The sequence below is a fragment of the Ranitomeya variabilis genome, chromosome 3, assembly GCF_051348905.1.
Source record: "Ranitomeya variabilis isolate aRanVar5 chromosome 3, aRanVar5.hap1, whole genome shotgun sequence".
Lineage (NCBI taxonomy): Eukaryota > Metazoa > Chordata > Amphibia > Anura > Dendrobatidae > Ranitomeya > Ranitomeya variabilis.
This window is the reverse complement of record NC_135234.1, coordinates 12,885,495-12,908,713: the sequence shown is the minus strand read 5'-3', so window position 1 is coordinate 12,908,713 and position 23,219 is coordinate 12,885,495. Positions and strand designations below refer to the sequence as shown.

The 23,219-nt window shown below is 48.4% G+C and overlaps 1 protein-coding gene across 1 annotated transcript in view; it reads left to right on the top strand.

The window, feature by feature from the left end:
• The window catches only part of CFAP44 (cilia and flagella associated protein 44), a 106,366-nt gene extending 90,746 nt beyond the window's left edge, over window positions 1–15,620 (top strand). Inside the window, exons 34-35 of the mRNA XM_077293670.1 lie at window positions 7,996–8,130; window positions 14,505–15,620. Of these exons, the coding sequence (XP_077149785.1) occupies window positions 7,996–8,130; window positions 14,505–14,687 (318 nt within the window). The 3' untranslated portion in view covers window positions 14,688–15,620. The remainder of the gene's footprint in view (window positions 1–7,995; window positions 8,131–14,504) is intronic.
• The last annotated feature ends 7,599 nt before the right edge of the window (window positions 15,621–23,219 follow it).

Here is a 23,219-nt window from a genome sequence, read left to right as displayed (position 1 = left end):
TGGTCTGTTCAGGTGGAACAGTGGCAGTATTGTGTGTATATATCAATTATATGGAGAAAGTATGTGCCCCCCACATCCACCTCCGGAGGCTTCTCTGTCCTCATCTACATCTATAGACATTAATATGGAGAGAGTATGTGCCCCCCACATCCACCTCCGGGGGCTTCTCTGTCCTCATCTACATCCATAGACATTAATATGGACAAAGTATGTGCCCCCCACATCCTCCTCCGGAGGCTTCTCTGTCCTCATCTACATCTATAGACATTAATATGGAGAAAGTATGTGCCCCCCACATCCACCTCCGGGGGCTTCTCTGTCCTCATCTACATCCATAGACATTAATATGGAGAGAGTATGTGCCCCCCACATCCTCCTCCGGGGGCTTCTCTGTCCTCATCTACATCCATATACATTAATATGGAGAAAGTATGTTCCCCCCCACATCCACCTCCGGGGGCTTCTCTGTCCTCATCTACATCCATAGACATTAATATGGAGAAAGTATGTGCCCCCCACATCCTCCTCCGGGGGCTTCTCTGTCCTCATCTACATCCATAGACATTAATATGGAGACAGTATGTGCCCCCCACATCCTCCTCCGGGGGCTTCACTGTCCTCATCTACATCCATAGACATTAATATGGAGAAAGTATGTGCCCCCCACATCCACCTCCGGGGGCTTCTCTGTCCTCATCTACATCTATAGACATTAATATGGAGAAAGTATGTGCCCCCCACATCCACCTCCGGGGGCTTCTCTGTCCTCCTCTACATCCATAGACATTAATATGGGGAAAGTATGTGCCCCCCACATCCACCTCCGGGGGCTTCACTGTCCTCATCTACATCCATAGACACTAATATGGAGAAAGTATGTGCCCCCCACATCCACCTCCGGGGGCTTCTCTGTCCTCATCTACATCCATACACATTAATATGGAGAAAGTATGTGCCCCCACATCCTCCTCCGGGGGCTTCTCTGTCCTCATCTACATCCATAGACATTAATATGGAGAAAGTATGTGCCCCCCACATCCTCCTCCGGGGGCTTCTCTGTCCTCATCTACATCCATACACATTAATATGGAGAAAGTATGTGCCCCCACATCCTCCTCCGGGGGCTTCTCTGTCCTCATCTACATCCATACACATTAATATGGAGAAAGTATGTGCCCCCCACATCCACCTCGGGGGCTTCTCTGTCCTCATCTACATCCATAGACATTAATATGGAGAAAGTATGTGCCCCCCACATCCTCCTCCGGGGGCTTCTCTGTCCTCATCTACATCCATAGACATTAATATGGAGAAAGTATGTGCCCCCCACATCCACCTCCGGGGGCTTCTCTGTCCTCATCTACATCTATAGACATTAATATGGAGAAAGTATGTGCCCCCCACATCCACCTCGGGGGCTTCTCTGTCCTCATCTACATCCATAGACATTAATATGGAGAAAGTATGTGCCCCCCACATCCTCCTCCGGGGGCTTCTCTGTCCTCATCTACATCCATAGATATTAATATGGAGAAAGTATGTGCCCCCCACATCCACCTCCGGGGGCTTCTCTGTCCTCATCTACATCCATACACATTAATATGGAGAAAGTATGTGCCCCCACATCCTCCTCCGGGGGCTTCTCTGTCCTCATCTACATCCATACACATTAATATGGAGAAAGTATGTGCCCCCCACATCCTCCTCCGGGGGCTTCTCTGTCCTCATCTACATCCATACACATTAATATGGAGAAAGTATGTGCCCCCCACATCCTCCTCCGGGGGCTTCTCTGTCCTCATCTACATCTATAGACATTAATATGGAGAAAGTATGTGCCCCCCACATCCTCCTCCGGGGGGCTTCTCTGTCCTCATCTACATCCATAGACATTAATATGGAGAAAGTATGTGCCCCCCACATCCACCTCCGGGGGCTTCTCTGTCCTCATCTACATCCATACACATTAATATGGAGAAAGTATGTGCCCCCCACATCCTCCTCCGGGGGCTTCTCTGTCCTCATCTACATCCATACACATTAATATGGAGAAAGTATGTGCCCCCCACATCCTCCTCCGGGGGCTTCTCTGTCCTCATCTACATCTATAGACATTAATATGGAGAAAGTATGTGCCCCCCACATCCACCTCCGGGGGCTTCTCTGTCCTCATCTACATCCATACACATTAATATGGAGAAAGTATGTGCCCCCCACATCCTCCTCCGGGGGCTTCTCTGTCCTCATCTACATCCATACACATTAATATGGAGAAAGTATGTGCCCCCCACATCCTCCTCCGGGGGCTTCTCTGTCCTCATCTACATCCATACACATTAATATGGAGAAAGTATGTGCCCCCCACATCCACCTCCGGGGGCTTCTCTGTCCTCATCTACATCCATAGACATTAATATGGAGAAAGTATGTGCCCCCCACATCCTCCTCCGGGGGCTTCTCTGTCCTCATCTACATCCATACACATTAATATGGAGAAAGTATGTGCCCCCCACATCCTCCTCCGGGGGCTTCTCTGTCCTCCTCTACATCTATAGACATTAATATGGAGAAAGTATGTGCCCCCACATCCTCCTCCGGGGGCTTCTCTGTCCTCATCTACATCCATAGACATTAATATGGAGAAAGTATGTGCCCCCCACATCCTCCTCCGGGGGCTTCTCTGTCCTCATCTACATCCATAGACATTAATATGGAGAAAGTATGTGCCCCCCACATCCACCTCCGGGGGCTTCTCTGTCCTCATCTACATCCATAGACATTAATATGGAGAAAGTATGTTCCCCCCCACATCCACCTCCGGGGGCTTCTCTGTCCTCATCTACATCTATAGACATTAATATGGAGAAAGTATGTGCCCCCCACATCCACCTCCGGGGGCTTCTCTGTCCTCATCTACATCCATATACATTAATATGGAGAAAGTATGTTCCCCCCCACATCCACCTCCGGGGGCTTCTCTGTCCTCATCTACATCCATAGACATTAATATGGAGAAAGTATGTGCCCCCCACATCCTCCTCCGGGGGCTTCTCTGTCCTCATCTACATCCATAGACATTAATATGGAGACAGTATGTGCCCCCCACATCCACCTCCGGGGGCTTCTCTGTCCTCATCTACATCCATAGACATTAATATGGAGAAAGTATGTGCCCCCCACATCCACCTCCGGGGGCTTCTCTGTCCTCATCTACATCCATAGACATTAATATGGAGAAAGTATGTGCCCCCCACATCCTCCTCCGGGGGCTTCTCTGTCCTCATCTACATCCATAGACATTAATATGGAGACAGTATGTGCCCCCCACATCCACCTCCGGGGGCTTCTCTGTCCTCATCTACATCCATAGACATTAATATGGAGACAGTATGTGCCCCCCACATCCACCTCCGGGGGCTTCTCTGTCCTCATCTACATCCATAGACATTAATATGGAGAAAGTATGTGCCCCCCACATCCTCCTCCGGGGGCTTCTCTGTCCTCATCTACATCCATAGACATTAATATGGAGACAGTATGTGCCCCCCACATCCACCTCCGGGGGGCTTCTCTGTCCTCATCTACATCTATAGACATTAATATGGAGAAAGTATGTGCCCCCCACATCCACCTCCGGGGGCTTCTGTGTCCTTCTCTACATCCATAGACATTAATATGGGGAAAGTATGTGCCCCCCACATCCACCTCCGGGGGCTTCTGTGTCCTCATCTACATCCATATACATTAATATGGAGAAAGTATGTTCCCCCCCACATCCACCTCCGGGGGCTTCTCTGTCCTCATCCACATCCATAGACATTAATATGGAGAAAGTATGTGCCCCCCACGTCCACCTCCGGGGGCTTCTCTGTCCTCATCTACATCCATAGACATTAATATGGAGACAGTATGTGCCCCCCACATCCACCTCCGGGGGGCTTCTCTGTCCTCATCTACATCCATAGACATTAATATGGAGAAAGTATGTGCCCCCCACATCCTCCTCCGGGGGCTTCTCTGTCCTCATCTACATCCATAGACATTAATATGGAGACAGTATGTGCCCCCCACATCCACCTCCGGGGGGCTTCTCTGTCCTCATCTACATCTATAGACATTAATATGGAGAAAGTATGTGCCCCCCACATCCACCTCCGGGGGCTTCTGTGTCCTTCTCTACATCCATAGACATTAATATGGGGAAAGTATGTGCCCCCCACATCCACCTCCGGGGGCTTCTGTGTCCTCATCTACATCCATATACATTAATATGGAGAAAGTATGTTCCCCCCCACATCCACCTCCGGGGGCTTCTCTGTCCTCATCTACATCCATAGACATTAATATGGAGAAAGTATGTGCCCCCCACATCCTCCTCCGGGGGCTTCTCTGTCCTCATCTACATCCATAGACATTAATATGGAGACAGTATGTGCCCCCCACATCCACCTCCGGGGGCTTCTCTGTCCTCATCTACATCCATAGACATTAATATGGAGAAAGTATGTGCCCCCCACATCCACCTCCGGGGGCTTCTCTGTCCTCATCTACATCCATAGACATTAATATGGAGAAAGTATGTGCCCCCCACATCCTCCTCCGGGGGCTTCTCTGTCCTCATCTACATCCATAGACATTAATATGGAGACAGTATGTGCCCCCCACATCCACCTCCGGGGGCTTCTCTGTCCTCATCTACATCTATAGACATTAATATGGAGAAAGTATGTGCCCCCCACATCCACCTCCGGGGGCTTCTCTGTCCTCCTCTACATCCATAGACATTAATATGGGGAAAGTATGTGCCCCCCACATCCACCTCCGGGGGCTTCTGTGTCCTTCTCTACATCCATAGACATTAATATGGAGAAAGTATGTGCCCCCCACATCCACCTCCGGGGGCTTCTGTGTCCTCATCTACATCCATACACATTAATATGGAGAAAGTATGTTCCCCCCCACATCCACCTCCGGGGGCTTCTCTGTCCTCATCTACATCCATAGACATTAATATGGAGAAAGTATGTGCCCCCCACATCCTCCTCCGGGGGCTTCTCTGTCCTCATCTACATCCATAGACATTAATATGGAGACAGTATGTGCCCCCCACATCCACCTCCGGGGGGCTTCTCTGTCCTCATCTACATCTATAGACATTAATATGGAGAAAGTATGTGCCCCCCACATCCACCTCCGGGGGCTTCTGTGTCCTTCTCTACATCCATAGACATTAATATGGGGAAAGTATGTGCCCCCCACATCCACCTCCGGGGGCTTCTGTGTCCTCATCTACATCCATATACATTAATATGGAGAAAGTATGTTCCCCCCCACATCCACCTCCGGGGGCTTCTCTGTCCTCATCTACATCCATAGACATTAATATGGAGAAAGTATGTGCCCCCCACGTCCACCTCCGGGGGCTTCTCTGTCCTCATCTACATCCATAGACATTAATATGGAGACAGTATGTGCCCCCCACATCCACCTCCGGGGGGCTTCTCTGTCCTCATCTACATCCATAGACATTAATATGGAGAAAGTATGTGCCCCCCACATCCTCCTCCGGGGGCTTCTCTGTCCTCATCTACATCCATAGACATTAATATGGAGACAGTATGTGCCCCCCACATCCACCTCCGGGGGGCTTCTCTGTCCTCATCTACATCTATAGACATTAATATGGAGAAAGTATGTGCCCCCCACATCCACCTCCGGGGGCTTCTGTGTCCTTCTCTACATCCATAGACATTAATATGGGGAAAGTATGTGCCCCCCACATCCACCTCCGGGGGCTTCTGTGTCCTCATCTACATCCATATACATTAATATGGAGAAAGTATGTTCCCCCCCACATCCACCTCCGGGGGCTTCTCTGTCCTCATCTACATCCATAGACATTAATATGGAGACAGTATGTGCCCCCCACATCCACCTCCGGGGGCTTCTCTGTCCTCCTCTACATCCATAGACATTAATATGGGGAAAGTATGTGCCCCCCACATCCACCTCCGGGGGCTTCTGTGTCCTTCTCTACATCCATAGACATTAATATGGAGAAAGTATGTGCCCCCCACATCCACCTCCGGGGGCTTCACTGTCCTCATCTACATCCATAGACATTAATATGGAGAAAGTATGTGCCCCCCACATCCACCTCCGGGGGCTTCTGTGTCCTCATCTACATCCATAGACATTAATATGGAGAAAGTATGTGCCCCCCACATCCACCTCCGGGGGCTTCTGTGTCCTCATCTACATCCATAGACATTAATATGGGGAAAGTATGTGCCCCCCACATCCACCTCCGGGGGCTTCTGTGTCCTCATCTACATCCATACACATTAATATGGAGAAAGTATGTGCCCCCCACATCCACCTCCGGGGGCTTCTCTGTCCGGAGGTTATACACAAAGAGTGAGGGGCCAGAGGTTATATACCAGGGGTGAGAGGACTGAGGTTTTGTACCTTGGGAAATGGGTCCAGAAGCTAAACACCAGGAGCCAGAGATTATATAGCAGGAGCAGGGGACAGAGGGTATATGCCGGGGGCGAGGGGACAGAGGATATACCTAGGGAAATGGGGCCGGAAGTTATACGCTGGGGGAAATGGAGCTGAAGATTATACATCGGGGGCGAGGGGCCGCATGGTAAAGACCAAGAGGCAATGGCACCAGATCTTCTACACCGTGGGGCCAGATGTTATATATCGGGGGTGATGGGGCTGAAGGATAAAATAGTATTCAGTAAGACCTGTGTCTTCTGTCCATATAATGTATGTGAGGATTGATGCGGATGATAGATGAGACTTGGAGGCATCATGGTCTCGGTAGTGCAGCCTCAGGGGGTCTCAGTAGTGCAGCCTCAGGGGGTCTCAGTAGTGCAGCCTCAGGGGGTCTCAGTAGTGCAGCCTCAGAGGGTCTCAGTAGTGCAGCCTCAGGGGGTCTCAGTAGTGCAGCCTCAGGGGGTCTCAGTAGTGCAGCCTCAGGGGGTCTCAGTAGTGTAGCCTCAGGGGGTCTCAGTAGTGCAGCCTCAGGGGGTCTCAGTAGTACAGCCTCAGGGGGTCTCAGTAGTGCAGCCTCAGGGGGTCTCAGTAGTGCAGCCTCAAGGGGTCTCAGTAGTGCAGCCTCAGGGGGTCTCAGTAGTGCAGCCTCAGGGGGTCTCAGTAGTGCAGCCTCAGGGGGTCTCAGTAGTGTAGCCTCAGGGGGTCTCAGTAGTGCAGCCTCAGGGGGTCTCAGTAGTACAGCCTCAGGGGGTCTCAGTAGTGCAGCCTCAGGGGGTCTCAGTAGTGCAGCCTCAGGGGGTCTCAGTAGTGCAGCCTCAGGGGGTCTCAGTAGTGCAGCCTCAGGGGGTCTCAGTAGTGCAGCCTCAGGGGGTCTCAGTAGTGCAGCCTCAGAGGGTCTCAGTAGTGCAGCCTCAGGGGGTCTCAGTAGTACAGCCTCAGGGGGTCTCAGTAGTGCAGCCTCAGGGGGTCTCAGTAGTGCAGCCTCAGGGGGTCTCAGTAGTGCAGCCTCAGGGGGTCTCAGTAGTGCAGCCTCAGGGGGTCTCAGTAGTGCAGCCTCAGGGGGTCTCAGTAGTGCAGCCTCAGAGGGTCTCAGTAGTGCAGCCTCAGGGGGTCTCAGTAGTGCAGCCTCAGGGGGTCTAAGTAGTGCAGCCTCAGGGGGTCTCAGTAGTGCAGCCTCAGGGGGTCTCAGTAGTGCAGCCTCAGGGGGTCTCAGTAGTGCAGCCTCAGGGGGTCTCAGTAGTGCAGCCTCAGGGGGTCTCAGTAGTGCAGCCTCAGGGGGTCTCAGTAGTGCAGCCTCAGGGGGTCTCAGTAGTGCAGCCTCAGGGGGTCTCAGTAGTGCAGCCTCAGGGGGTCTCAGTAGTGCAGCCTCAGGGGGTCTCAGTAGTGTAGCAGGCTGTGAGTCAAGGACACAGATCTCGGATTAGGATGGAGGTTCTCACTTCTTCTGTGATGTTGATGATTCTCACCATATTCTTCTCCTGTCTTCAAAAGATAAAGGTGATGGAAACGAAGAGGAGCCTGATGGAAATCACACAGGTGCAGACAAGGAAGATGGAGAGGCTGAACGAGCTGCTGACCGAGAAGAAGACCATAGAGGCCAAACTGGATGCCCAGCAAACGGCTGTGGTGGGTCTGGAAGGAGAAACAAAGGTCCACACCGTGTGTATGTGTATATGTATACAGCCATGGCCGAAAGTGTTAGCACCTTTGAAATTGTTCCAGAAAATGAAATCTTTCTCCCAGAAACGTATTGCAGTTCCACAGGTTGTGTTATACACACGCTTATTTCCTTTGTGTGCATTGGAACAACACAGAAAATAGAGAAACAAAGGCAAATTGGACTCTCACACAAAACACCAAAAATGGGTCGAATAACTTTGTTGGCACCTTTCCAATATTGTGGGTAAACGATTTTTGTTTCAAGCATGTGATGCTCGTTCAGACTCACCTGTTGCAAGTAACATGTGTGGGCAATATGAAAATCACACCTGAAACCAGTTAAAAAGGGGAGAAGTTGCCTCGATCTTTGCATTGTGTGTCTCACACTAAGGGTCCCTTTCCACTTGCGAGGAAAACGGACGCGTGCAATCCGATAAAAAATCGGATTGCACTCGGACCAATGTTAGTTAATAGGTGTCTTTTGATTTGCGATTTTTTTCTCAGCCGAAATCGGACTGAGAAAAATCTGGATCGGCTGAGAAAAAAATCGCAGCATGCTGCGTATTGCTGCGATTCTCGGACGAGACTCGCCAATGCAAGTCAATGGGTGCGAGAAAAAAATCGCACAGCACTCGCACCATGCGAGTTCTGTCCGATTTTTACGCACCGGTGTCCTTTGAAAAGCCGGTAATTCAGCGCGGTGTACAGTAAAATCACACTGACAGGTTAGAATAGACTAGATATATACACATAGAATGTGTCTATATACATATATATATGTCAGTGAGACACCTATATATGTATATTTATATTTAATGCAGCACTAGATAGCATTAAAGCCGCTAATTCAATTGCCGGCTTCTCATTTCTCCTGCACAAACCCGACAGGATATGAGACATGATTACATACAGTAAACCATCTCATATCCCCTTTTTTTTGCATATTCCACACTACTAATGTTAGTAGTGTGTATGTGCAAAATTTCAGCGCTGTAGCTGCTGAAATAAAGGGTTAAATGGCGGAAAAAATTGGCGTGGGCTCCCGCGCAATTTTCTCCGCCAGAGCGGTAAAGCCAGTGACTGAGGGCAGATATTAATAGCCAGGAGAGGGTCCATGGTTATTGGCCCCCCCGTGGCTAAAAACATCTGCCCCCAGTCACCCCAGAAAAGGCACATCTGGAAGATGCGCCTATTCTGGCACTTGGCCACTCTCTTCCCACTCCCTGTAGGGGTGGGATATGGGGTAATGAAGGGTTAATGCCACCTTGCTATTGGAAGGTGACATTAAGCCAGATTAATAATGGAGAGGCGTCAATTATGACACCTATCCATTATTAATCCAATTGTAGGAAAGGGTTAAAAAACACACACACACATGATTACAAAGTATTTTAATGAAATAAACACAGCGGTTGTTGTAATAATTTATTGCTCTCTCAATCCATCAGCAACACCCTCGCTTGGCAAAATAATAACCGCACAAGATACATACCTTCTGGTGTCCGATCATGTCCCACGAGGTAATCCATCTGAAGGGGTTAACTAATATTACAGGCACGAGCTGCGATAAACCACTCACTGGTGCCTGTAATCCCCCGGGTGCTGAAAGGAAAGCTGGATCTATATTACATTGAGTCGCGGTGAGGCGCCCTCTGGTGGATGTTCTCATGAACTGCAGCCTGGGAACTTTTTCCCACGCTCCAGGTCATATGAGGACATCCACCAGGGGGCGCATCACCGCGACTGAGGGAAATGTAGGTCAATGACCTACATTTCATTCATTCGCAGGGGAATTACAAGCACGGAGCACCGCTGCATTTGCAGGGCTCCTGCCTGTAATATTAGTTAACCCCTTCAGATGGATTACATCGTGGGACATGATCGGACATCAGAAGGTATGTATCTTGTGCGTTTATTATGTTGCCAAGCGAGGGTGTTCCTGATGGATTGAGAGAGCAATAAATTATTACAACAACCGCTGTCTTTATTTCATTAAACTACTTTGTAATCATGTGTGTGTGTTTTTTAACCCTTTCAGACAATTGGATTAATAATGGATAGGTAACATAATTGACGCCTCTCCATTATTAATCTGGCTTAATGTCACCTTCCAATAGCAAGGTGGCATTAACCCTTCATTACCCCATATCCCACCGCTACACGGGAGTGGGAAGAGAGTGGCCAAGTGCCAGAATAGGCGCATCTTCCAGATGTGCCTTTTCTGGGGTGGCTGGGGGCAGATGTTTTTAGCCACGGGGGGGGGCCAATAACCATGGACCCTCTCCTGGCTATTAATATCTGCCCTCAGTCACTGGCTTTACCGCTCTGGCGGAGAAAATTGCGCGGGAGCCCACGCCAATTTTTTCCGCGAGTTAACCCTTAAATTTAATAGCTACAGCGCTGAAATTTTGCACATACACACTACTAACATTAGTAGTGTGGAATATGCAAAAAAAAAGGGGATATGAGATGGTTTACTGTATGTAATCATGTCTCATATCCTGTCGGGTTTGGGAAGGAGAAATTAAAAGCCGGCAATTGAATTAGCGGCTTTTATGCTATCTTGCGCTGCATTAAATATAAATATACATATATAGGTGTCTCACTGACATATATATATGTATATATACCTATTCTATGTGTATATATCTAGTCTATTCTAACCTGTCAGTGTGATTTTACTGTACACTGCGCTGAATTGCCGGCTTTTCAAAGGACACCGGTGCGTACAAATCGGACAGTAATACGGATGTCATACGGATGATGCGATTAAAAATCGCATTGTACTCGCATGACACTCGCATGAAAATCGCATACGTTCCATCCGTTTTTTCGGTCCAGATTACGGACCGTTTTTTATCTCGCAAGTGGAAAGGGACCCTTAGCATGGAGAACAGAAGGAGGAGAAGAGAACGGTCTGAGGACTTGAAATCAAAATCGTTCAACAATATCAACAATCTCCAGGTAACAAGTCCATCTCCAGAAATAGTGATGTTCCTTTGTCCACAGTGCGCAACATAATCAAGAGGTTTACAACCCTTGGCGCTGCAGCTAATCTCCCTGGATGTGGACGGCAGAGAAATAATGATGAAAGGTTGCAATGCAGGATAGTCTGTGGATTTCCACAGAAATTCCAGCTATCCTGCAGGCTCAGGTGTATGCGTGTCAGCGCGAACTATCTATCCACATGTGAATGAAATGAAGCACTATGGCAGGAGACCCAGAAGGACCCCACTGCTACATGAGTAACCAAAATCCTTCTGAGAAAACATCTTGTGGCCAGATGAGACCAAGATAGTAAAGCACATTATTGTATAGTTTACCGAAAACAGAATAAGGCCTACAAAGAAAAGAACACCGTCCCTACAGTCAGATATGGTGGAGGTTCCGAGATATTTTGGGGTTGTTTTTACTGCCTCTGGCACTGGGGGCCATGAGTGTGTGCAAGGCATCATGAAATGTGAAGAGCACCAAGAGATTTTGGGTGGCAATGTAGTGCCCAGTGTCAGACAGCTGGTTTGTGTCCTAGGTCATCGGTCTTCCAGCAGGACAATTACCCCAAACATACTTCAAGAATCCCCCAGAAATTGATGGAAACAAAGTGCTGGAGAGTTCTGAAGTGGCAGCAATGAGAGACCGGAGGCAGTTTGCAAAAGAAGAGTCGACCAAAATTCCAGCTGAGAGGTGAAAGAAGCTTGTGGATGATTATAGGAAGCGACTGATAGCAGTTATTTCTTCCAAAGGGCGTGACCAAATATTAAGTTGAAGGTGCCAACAATTTCTGTCCGGCCCATTTTAAGGATTTTGTGTGAAATTATGTCTAACTTCTCTTTTTTTACTTTGTTCCAATACACAAAGTAAATAAACGGGTATAACAAAACGTGTGTGAATGCAACAATTTTCTGGGAGAAATACTTTAAAAATGTCAAGGGTGCCAATGCTTTCAGCCATGACTGTGTGTGTGTATATATATATATATATATATATATATATATACAGTATATACACACACGCGCACACACACACACTTGTCTTATTCCCCTGTTTCCATTGCTGTGTGCAGTCTTATTCTCTTGTGCAGTCACAGTACAGTCTTATTCTCCTGTGCAGGCGCTGTGTGCAGTCTTATTCTCCTGTGCAGGCACTGTGTGCAGTCTTATTCTCCTGTGCAGGCACTGTGTGCAGTCTTATTCTCCTGTGCAGACTCTGTGTGCAGTCTTATTCTCCTGTGCAGGTGCTGTGTGCAGTCTTATTCTCCTATGCAGGCGCTGTGTGCAGTCTTATTCTCCTGTGCAGGCGCTGTGTGCAGTCTTATTCTCCTGTGCAGGCGCTGTGTGCAGTCTTATTCTCCTGTGCAGGCGCTGTGTGCAGTCTTATTCTCCTGTGCAGGCGTTGTGTGCAGTCTTATTCTCTTGTGCAGTCACAGTACAGTCTTATTCTTCTGTGCAGGCGCTGTGTGCAGTCTTATTCTCCTGTGCAGGCGCTGTGTGCAGTCTTATTCTCCTGTGCAGGCGCTGTGTGCAGTCTTATTCTCCTGTGCAGGCGTTGTGTGCAGTCTTATTCTCTTGTGCAGTCACAGTACAGTCTTATTCTTCTGTGCAGGCGCTGTGTGCAGTCTTATTCTTCTGTGCAGGCGCTGTGTGCAGTCTTATTCTCCTGTGCAGGCGCTGTGTGCAGTCTTATTCTCCTGTGCAGGCGCTGTGTGCAGTCTTATTCTCTTGTGCAGTCACAGTACAGTCTTATTCTCCTGTGCAGGCGCTGTGTGCAGTCTTAGTCTCCTGTGCAGGCGCTGTGTGCAGTCTTATTCTCCTGTGCAGGCGCTGTGTGCAGTCTTATTCTCCTGTGCAGGCGCTGTGTGCAGTCTTATTCTCCTGTGCAGGCGCTGTGTGCAGTCTTATTCTCCTGTGCAGGCGCTGTGTGCAGTCTTATTCTCCTGTGCAGGAGCTGTGTGCAGTCTTATTCTCCTGTGCAGACGCTGTGTGCAGTCTTAGTCTCCTGTGCAGGCGCTGTGTGCAGTCTTAGTCTCCTGTGCAGGCGCTGTGTGCCATCTTATTCTCCTGTGCAGGCGCTGTGTGCAGTCTTATTCTCCTGTGCAGGCGCTGTGTGCAGTCTTAGTCTCCTGTGCAGGCGCTGTGTGCCGTCTTATTCTCCTGTGCAGGCGCTGTGTGCAGTCTTAGTCTCCTGTGCAGGCGCTGTGTGCAGTCTTAGTCTCCTGTGCAGGCGCTGTGTGCAGTCTTTTTCTCCTGTGCAGACGCTGCGTGCAGTCTTATTCTCCTGTGCAGACGCTGCGTGCAGTCTTATTCTCCTGCGCAGGCGCTGTGTGCAGTCTTATTCTCCTGCGCAGGCGCTGTGTGCAGTCTTATTCTTCTGTGCAGGCGCTGCGTGCAGTCTTTTTCTCCTGTGCAGGCGCTGCGTGCAGTCTTATTCTCCTGTGCAGGCGCTGTGTGCAGTCTTATTCTCCTGCGCAGGCGCTGTGTGCAGTCTTATTCTCCTGCGCAGGCGCTGTGTGCAGTCTTATTCTCCTGTGCAGACGCTGCGTGCAGTCTTATTCTCCTGCACAGGCGCTGTGTGCAGTCTTATTCTCCTGCGCAGGCGCTGTGTGCAGTCTTATTCTCCTGCGCAGGCGCTGTGTGCAGTCTTATTCTCCTGCGCAGGCGCTGCGTGCAGTCTTATTCTCCTGCGCAGGCGCTGTGTGCAGTCTTATTCTTCTGTGCAGGCGCTGTGTGCAGTCTTATTCTCCTGCGCAGGCGCTGTGTGCAGTCTTATTCTTCTGTGCAGGCGCTGTGTGCAGTCTTATTCTCCTGCGCAGGCGCTGTGTGCAGTCTTATTCTCCTGCGCAGGCGCTGTGTGCAGTCTTATTCTTCTGTGCAGGCGCTGTGTGCAGTCTTATTCTCTTGTGCAGTCACCGTACAGTCTTATTCTCCTGTGCAGGCGCTGTGTGCAGTCTTATTCTCCTGCGCAGGCGCTGTGTGCAGTCTTATTCTCCTGCGCAGGCGCTGTGTGCAGTCTTATTCTCCTGTGCAGGCGCTGTGTGCAGTCTTATTCTCCTGTGCAGGCGCTGTGTGCAGTCTTATTCTCCTGTGCAGGCGCTGTGTGCAGTCTTATTCTCCTGCGCAGGCGCTGTGTGCAGTCTTATTCTCCTGCGCAGGCGCTGTGTGCAGTCTTATTCTCCTTCTAGAGAAGACCTTTATAAGACCTGTTGTGACGGAATCTTCAGTCCATTGTTATATGTAAAGTGTCCCCGCTAAATGCTGCAATTATTATTTTAGCGGACACGGGTGTTGGTGATGGAAGCTGCAGGGCTCAGGGGGGTCATCTTCTAAAATCTGCTGTCTGCGCAGGGTGAAGAATTCCAGGGGCCGCGGAAAGCCGATGTCCAGGACAGGCAGAAGCTCCTGCAGCTGGTGGAGATGCAGGCCGAAGAGATCGCGGCTCTGAAGGAGGAGATTGTGCTGCTTGGGAAGAAAGGAGGGAACCTCCTGCCCCCGGCGCCCGCACCCACTGCCCACAGCGCCCTGGTCTGATCGGGTCCCTGCCGTCTCTGAACCTCACGTCTTACAGTCTGAATTTACCACAAAAGCTCAGGTCGTGTCCAATGTGTCCCCTAATAAGTAACAGAGCAAACTCCAGATCTTCGCTCACAAGCCGCCATTGCAAGAGTTTAATCCTGGATTTGATTTTAAAAAATTAAGGCTATGTGCACACGTTGTGGATTTTTCGTGTTTTTTTTCACGTGTTTTTGGCGGTTTTCTGCTGCAAAATGCTTAAAAAACGCTTACAGTAAGCATCCTATCATTTGTAATGCATTCCGCAATTTTTGTGCACATGTTGCGTTTTTTTTTTTCCACTATAAAAACGCATCGCTGCAAAAAACGCAGCATGTTCATTAATTTTGTGGATTTGTCACGGATTTCCCGCTATATTATTGCATTGGGAAGCTCCGGAACCAAACGCAAAGAATCCGCAAAAAAAAACCCCGCTAGAAATACGCGTGTGGATTTCCTGCTAAAGTAGCTGGATTTGCTCAGGAAAATTCTGCACACTTTCCTGAACGTGGGCACATAGCCTAAAAGTGAAGGTTTGGGAGCTGGTTTAACCCTTTCACTGTTGTGCATCATGGCAGAAAGGGGGTTAAATGAGACCTTTCTGACATATTCCCTAAGATCTGGTTCTGATAGCGCTGTTTACGTGAAATCGCCTCTAGACACTAGATGGCGCTCCAACCACACACTGCAAATATAAGACCTAGAAGCGGCGATGTCAAACTGAAAGGAGGTCAACATGAAAAGCTCGGACAAGGTCGAGGCCAAACTTCACATTTATTACAAAAATGGCTGCAATTCAGGAAGCCTTTTCCGATCATCAAATATAATGGTGAACGTTGTCATATGGAAACAAACTTAAAGCGGTTGCGCCCCTAACAAAGTGCATTTTAATTAATAAATACTAGAATAATATGTGTTATGTAAGAGCAGTAAAAAGCAAATGGCCCAATGGCCTAATTTAAATATGTAATAGCAAAGGATAAAAAAAATCCTTGGATAATAAAGTATGATCCAAACAAAACTGCCCCCCAAACACAGGACGGTATGATGACTCTACTGTACTCCCTCCCATAATCCACCCATCAAAGAATGGAGAACTCATCACAGTATTAATTTTCCAACTGTAATACCCTCATAGTGCTCCATACAGTATAATGGGCCCCACATAGTGCTCCATACAGTATAATAGGCCCCACATAGTGCTCCATACGGTATAATGGGCCCCACATAGTGCTCCATACGGTATAATGGCCCCACATAGTGCTCCATACAGTATAATGGGCCCCACATAGTGCTCCATACAGTATAATAGGCCCCACATAGTGCTCCATACAGTATAATGGGCCCCACATAGTGCTCCATACAGTATAATGGGCCCCACATAGTGCTCCATACAGTATAATGGGCCCCACATAGTGCTCCATACAGTATAATAGCCACAAAAAATGCTCCATATAATACAATGGGCCCCCATAGTGCTCTATACAGTATAATGGACCGTATATACTGCTCCATGCAGAATGGCCGCACATAGTGCTCCATGCAGAATAATGGCCCCACGTTGTGCTCCATACAGTATAATGGCCCCACATAGTGCTCCATACAGTACAATGGCCCCACGTTGTGCTCCATACAGTATAATGGCCCCACGTTGTGCTCCATACAGTATAATGGCCCCAACGTTGTGCTCCATACAGTATAATGGCACCACATAGTGCTTCATACAGTTTAATGGCACCACATAGTGCTCCATACAGTATAGTGGCCCCACACGTTGTGCTCCATACAGTATAATGGACTTCTCCCACCCAACGCTGGGCTTTATATCTCTGGTTGGGGGTGGGAGCAAATCCTCATCAGTGCTCCACAATCTCATCAGTGCTCCGCGATCTCATCAGTGCTCTACAATCTCATCAGTGCTCCGCGATCTCATCAGTGCTCCGCGATCTCATCAGTGCTCCACCATCTCATCAGTGCTCAGCAATCTCATCAGTGCTCCACCATCTCATCAGTGCTCAGCAATCTCATCAGTGCTCCACCATCTCATCAGTGCTCCACCATCTCATCAGTGCTCCGCGATCTCATCAGTTCTCCACCAGCTCATCAGTGCTCCACCATCTCATCAGTGCTCCACCATCTCATCACTGCTCCGCGATCTCATCAGTGCTCCGCGATCTCATCAGTGCTCCGCGATCTCATCAGTGCTCCGCGATCTCATCAGTGCTCAGCGATCTCATCAGTGCTCCGCGATCTCATCAGTGTTCCGCCATCTCATCAGTTCTCCACCAGCTCATCAGTGCTCCACCATCTCATCAGTGCTCCACCATCTCATCAGTGCTCCGCGATCTCCTCAGTGCTCCGCCATCTCATCAGTTCTCCACCATCTCATCAGTGCTCCACCATCTCATCAGTGCTCCACCATCTCATCAGTGCTCCTCGATCTTATCAGTGCTCCGCGATCTCATCTGTGCTCCGCAATCTCAGTGCTCAGCGATCTCATCAGTGCTCCACCATCTCATCAGTGCTCCACCATCTCATCAGTGCTCCACCATCTCATCAGTGCTCAGCAATCTCATCAGTGCTCCACCATCTCATCAGTGCTCAGCAATCTCATCAGTGCTCCACCATCTCATCAGTGCTCCACCATCTCATCAGTGCTCCACCATCTCATCAGTGCTCCACCATCTCATCAGTGCTCCGCAATCTTAGTGCTCAGCGATCTCATCAGTGCTCAGCGATCTCATCAGTGCGCCGCGATCTTATCAGTGCTCCGACATCTCATCAGTGCTCCGCGATCTCATCAGTGCTCCACCATCTCATCAGTGCTCAGCAATCTCATCAGTGCTCAGCAATCTCATCAGTGCTCCACCATCTCATCAGTGCTCCACCATCTCATCAGTGCTCCACCATCTCATCAGTGCTCCGCGATCTCATCAGTGCTCCGCGATCTTATCAGTGCTCAGCGATCTCATCAGTGCGCCGCGATCTTATCAGTGCTCAGCCATCTCATCAGTGCTCCACCATCTCATCAGTGCACCGCGATCTCATCAGTGCTCAGCAATCTCATCAGTGCTCCACCATCTCATCAGTGCTCAGCAATCTCATCAGTGCTCAGCAATCTCATCAGTGCTCCACCATCTTATCAGTGCTCCACCATCTCATCAGTGCTCCACCATCTCATCAGTGCTCCGCGATCTCATCAGTGCTCCGCGATCTTATCAGTGCTCAGCGATCTCATCAGTGCGCCACGATCTTATCAGTGCTCAGCCATCTCATCAGTGCTCCACCATCTCATCAGTGCACCGCGATCTCATCAGTGCTCAGCAATCTCATCAGTGCTCCACCATCTCATCAGTGCTCAGCAATCTCATCAGTGCTCCACCATCTCATCAGTGCTCCACCATCTCATCAGTGCTCCGCGATCTTATCAGTGCTCAGCCATCTCATCAGTGCGCCGCGATCTTATCAGTGCTCAGCCATCTCATCAGTGCTCCACCATCTCATCAGTGCACCGCGATCTCATCAGTGCTCAGCAATCTCATCAGTGCTCCACCATCTCATCAGTGCTCCACCATCTCATCAGTGCTCCACCATCTCATCAGTGCGCCGCGATCTTATCAGTGCTCAGCCATCTCAGCAGTGCTCCACCTTCTCATCAGTGCTCCGCGATCTTCAGTGCTCAGCCATCTCATCAGTGCTCCACCATCTCATCAGTGCTCCGCGATCTCATCAGTGCTCCACCATCTCATCAGTGCTCAGCAATCTCATCAGTGCTCAGCAATCTCATCAGTGCGCCATGATCTCATCAGTGCTCCGCGATCTCATCAGTGCTCCACCATCTCAGTGCTCCACCATCTCATCAATGCTCCACCATCTCATCAGTGCTCCGCAATCTCATCAGTGCTCCACCATCTCATCAGTGCTCCGCAATCTCATCAGTGCTCTGCGATCTCATCAGTGCTCTGCGATCTCATCAGTGCTCCGCGATCTCATCAGTGCTCTGCGATCTCATCAGTGCTCCACCATCTCATCAGTGCTCCGTGATCTCATCAGTGCTCCGCGATCTCATCAGTGCTCCACAATCTCATCAGTGCTCCGCGATCTCATCAGTGCTCTGTGATCTCATCAGTGCTCCGCGATCTCATCAGTGCTCCACCATCTCATCAGTGCTCCGCAATCTCATCCGTGCTCCATCATCTCATCAGTGCTCCACCATCTCATCAGTGCTCTGCGATCTCATCAGTGCTCTGCGATCTCATCAGTGCTCCGTGATCTCATCAGTGCTCCGCGATCTCATCAGTGCTCTGCGATCTCATCAGTGCTCTGCGATCTCATCTGTGCTCCACCATCTCATCAGTGCTCCGCGATCTCATCAGTGCTCTGCGATCTCATCAGTGCTCCACCATCTCATCAGTGCTCCGCGATCTCATCAGTGCTCCGCAATCTCATCAGTGCTCCGCGATCTCATCAGTGCTCTGTGATCTCATCAGTGCTCCGCAATCTCATCAGTGCTCCACCATCTCATCAGTGCTCCGCAATCTCATCAGTGCTCCATCATCTCATCAGTGCTCCACCATCTCATCAGTGCTCTGCGATCTCATCAGTGCTCTGCGATCTCATCAGTGCTCCGCGATCTCATCAGTGCTCTGCGATCTCATCAGTGCTCTGCGATCTCATCAGTGCTCTGCGATCTCATCTGTGCTCCACCATCTCATCAGTGCTCCACCATCTCATCAGTGCTCCACCATCTCATCAGTGCTCTACGATCTCATCAGTGCTCCGCGATCTCATCAGTGCTCCGCGATCTCATCAGTGCTCTGCGATCTCATCAGTGCTCTGCGATCTCATCTGTGCTCCACCATCTCATCAGTGCTCCACGATCTCATCAGTGCTCTGCGATCTCATCAGTGCTCCACCATCTCATCAGTGCTCCGCGATCTCATCAGTGCTCTGCGATCTTATCATGCGGGTGTGAGAGGTGCCAGAATGGTCGCATGACGCCATTGCTATGTAAATGCTGCTGTTACGCGGTTAGACAGTGGCGATCAGTGCGATACGATATGTACTGTTCTGATGTTTTTGTTACAATGCGTCAGTCCAGATTCCAACTCGTTTCTCCTCACTGTAGCAAACCCTCAGCTTTGAGAAATATTACGTCTGTATGGGTTTTCTCCAGATGAGGACCCTAAACTCAAACCGTATGAGAAAGTTTTCACAATTTTTCTTGTACTGTGTCTACGATTTATATCTACAGCGGCATGTAAATGTTTGTGCACCCCTGGTCAAAATTACTGTTATTGTGAACAGTTAAAGTTGAAGATGAAATGATCTAAAAGGTCTAAAGTTACAGGAAACATTTCCTTTGTATTTTAGGCAAAAAATATCATATTTTACATTTTAAAATGTACAAAAATGAAAGTGAGGCAATGCAAAACTTTTGGCACCCTGCATAGTTAGTACCTAGTAGCGCCCCGTTTTTGCAAGTATCACAGCTTGTAAACGCTTTTTGCAGCCAGACAAGACTCTTTCAGTTCTTCTCTGAGGGGTTTTCCTCCATTCTTCCTTGGAGAATTCCTCCTGTTCTGTGAGATTCCTGGGGCGTCTTGCTTCCTCTGCTATTTTGAGGACTAGACACAGATTTTCAATGATGTTCAGATCAGGGGACTGTGAGGGCCATTGTAAAACCTTCAGCTTGTGCCTTTTGAGGTCATCTATTGTGGATTGTGACTTGTGTTTAGGATCATTATCCATTTGTAGCAGCCATCCTCTTCCTCTTCTCACCTTCAGCTTTTTTACAGATGATGTGATGCTTCCATCAAGAATTTGTTGTTGAAATGTCATTGAATCCATTCTTCCCTCTACCTTTGAAATGTTCCCCGTGCCATTAGCTGCAACACAACCCCTAACCATGATTGATCCTCCCCCATGCTTAACCCCTTTACCCCCAAGGGTGGTTTGCACGTTAGGGACCGGGCCAATTTTTTCAATTCTGACCACTGTCCCTTTATGAGGTTATAACTCTGGAACGCTTCAACGGATCCCAGTGATTCTGACATTGTTTTCTCGTGACATATTGTACTTCATGATAGTGGTAAAATTTCTTTGATATTACCTGCGTTTATTTGTGAAAAAAACGGAAATTTGGCGAAAATTTTGAAAATTTCGCAATTTTCCAACTTTGAATTTTTATGCAATTAAATCACAGAGATATGTCACACAAAATACTTAATAACTAACATTTCCCAGATGTCTACTTTACATCAGCACAATTTTGGAACCAAAATTTTTTTTTGTTAGGGAGTTATAAGGGTTAAAAGTTGACCAGCAATTTCTCATTTTTACAACACCATTTTTTTTTAGGGACCACATCTCATTTGAAGTCATTTTGAGGGGTCTATATGATAGAAAATACCCAAGTATGACACCATTCTAAAAACTTAGAATTTTTTATTTTCCCAAGGGTAAGAGAAGAAATTGGACCCCAAAAGTTGTTGTACAATTTGTCCTGAGTACGCTGATACCCCAAATGTGGGGGTAAACCACTGTTTGGGCGCATGGGAGAGCTCAGAAGGGAAGGAGCGCCGTTTGACTTTTCAATGCAAAATTGACAGGAATTGAGATGGGACGCCATGTTGCGTTTGGAGAGCCACTGATGTGCCTAAACATTGAAACCCCCCACAAGTGACACCATTTTGGAAAGTAGACCCCCTAAGGAACTTATCTAGATGTGTGGTGAGCACTTTGACCCACCAAGGGCTTCACAGAAGTTTATAATGCAGAGCCGTAAAAATAAAAAAAAAAATTTCCACAAAAATTATTTTTTAGCCCCCAGTTTTGTATTTTTCCGAGGGTAACAGGAGAAATTGGACCCCCAAAGATGTTGTCCAATTTGTCCTGAGTGCGCTGATACCCCATATGTGGGGGGGAACCACCGTTTGGGCGCATGGGAGGGCTCGGAAGGGAAGGAGCGCCATTTGGAATGCAGACTTAGATGGAATGGTCTGCAGGCGTCACATTGCGTTTGCAGAGCCCCTAATGTACCTAAACAGTAGAAACCCCCCACAAGTGACACCATTTTGGAAAGTAGACCCCCTAAGGAACTCATCTAGATGTGTTGTGAGAGCTTTGAACCCCCAAGTGTTTCACTACAGTTTATAACGCAGAGCCATGCAAATAAAAAATCCTTTTTTTTCCCACAAAAATTATTTTTTAGCCCCCAGTTTTGTATTTTTCCAAGGGTAACAGGAGAAATTGTACCCTAAATATTGTTGTCCAATTTGTCCTGAGTACGCTGATACCTGATATGTGGGGGGGAACCACCGTTTGAGCGCATGGCAGAGCTCGGAAGAGAAGGAGCATCATTTGGAATGCAGACTTAGATGGATTGGTCTGCAGGCGTCACATTGCGTTTGCAGAGCCCCTAATGTACCTAAACAGTAGAAACCCCCCACAAGTGACCCCATATTGGAAACTAGACCCCCCAAGGAACTTATCTGTTTTACTACAGTTTATAACGCAGAGCCGTGAAAATAAAAAATCATTTTTATTCCCACAAAAATTATTTTTTAGCCCCCAGTTTTGTATTTTCCCAAGGGTAACAGGAGAACTTGGACCCCAAAAGTTGTTGTCCAATTTGTCCTGAGTACGCTGATACCCCATATGTTGAGGTAAACCCCTGTGTGGGCACACGGGAGGGCTCAGAAGGGAAGGAGCACTGTTTTACTTTTTCAACGCAGAATTGGCTGGAATTGAGATAGGACGCCATGTCGTGTTTGGAGAGCCCCTGATGTGCGCAAACAGTGGAAACCCCCAATTATAACTGAAACCCTAACCCAGACACACCCCTAACCCTAATCCCAACCCTATTCCCAACCGTAAATGTAATCCAAACCCTAACTTAAGCCCCAACCCTAACTTTAGCCCCAACCCTAACTGTAGCCTTAACCCTAGCCCCAACCCTAACCCTAACCCTAACCCTAGCCCTAACCCTAACCCTAGCCCTAACCCTAACCCTAACCCTAGCCCTAATGGGAAAATGGAAATAAATAAGTTTTTTTAATTTTTTAATTTTTCCCTAACTAAGGGGGTGATGAAGGGGGGTTTGATTTACTTTTATAGCGGGTTTTTTAGCGGATTTTTATGATTGGCAGCCATCACACACTGAAAGACGCTTTTATTGCAAAAAATATTTTTTGTGTTACCACATTTTGAGAGCTGTAATTTTTCCATATTTGAGACCAGAGTCATGTGAGGTCTTGTTTTTTGTGGGACGAGTTGACGTTTTTATTGGTAACATTTTCGGGCACGTGACATTTTTTGATCGCTTTTTATTCCGATTTTTGTGAGGCAGAATTACCAAAAACCAGCTATTCATGAATTTCTATTGGGGGAGGCGTTTATACCATTCCGCGTTTGGTAAAATTGATAAAGCAGTTTTATTCTTCAGGTCAGTACAATTACAGCGATACCTCATTTATATAATTTTTTTATGTTTTGGCGCTTTTATACGAT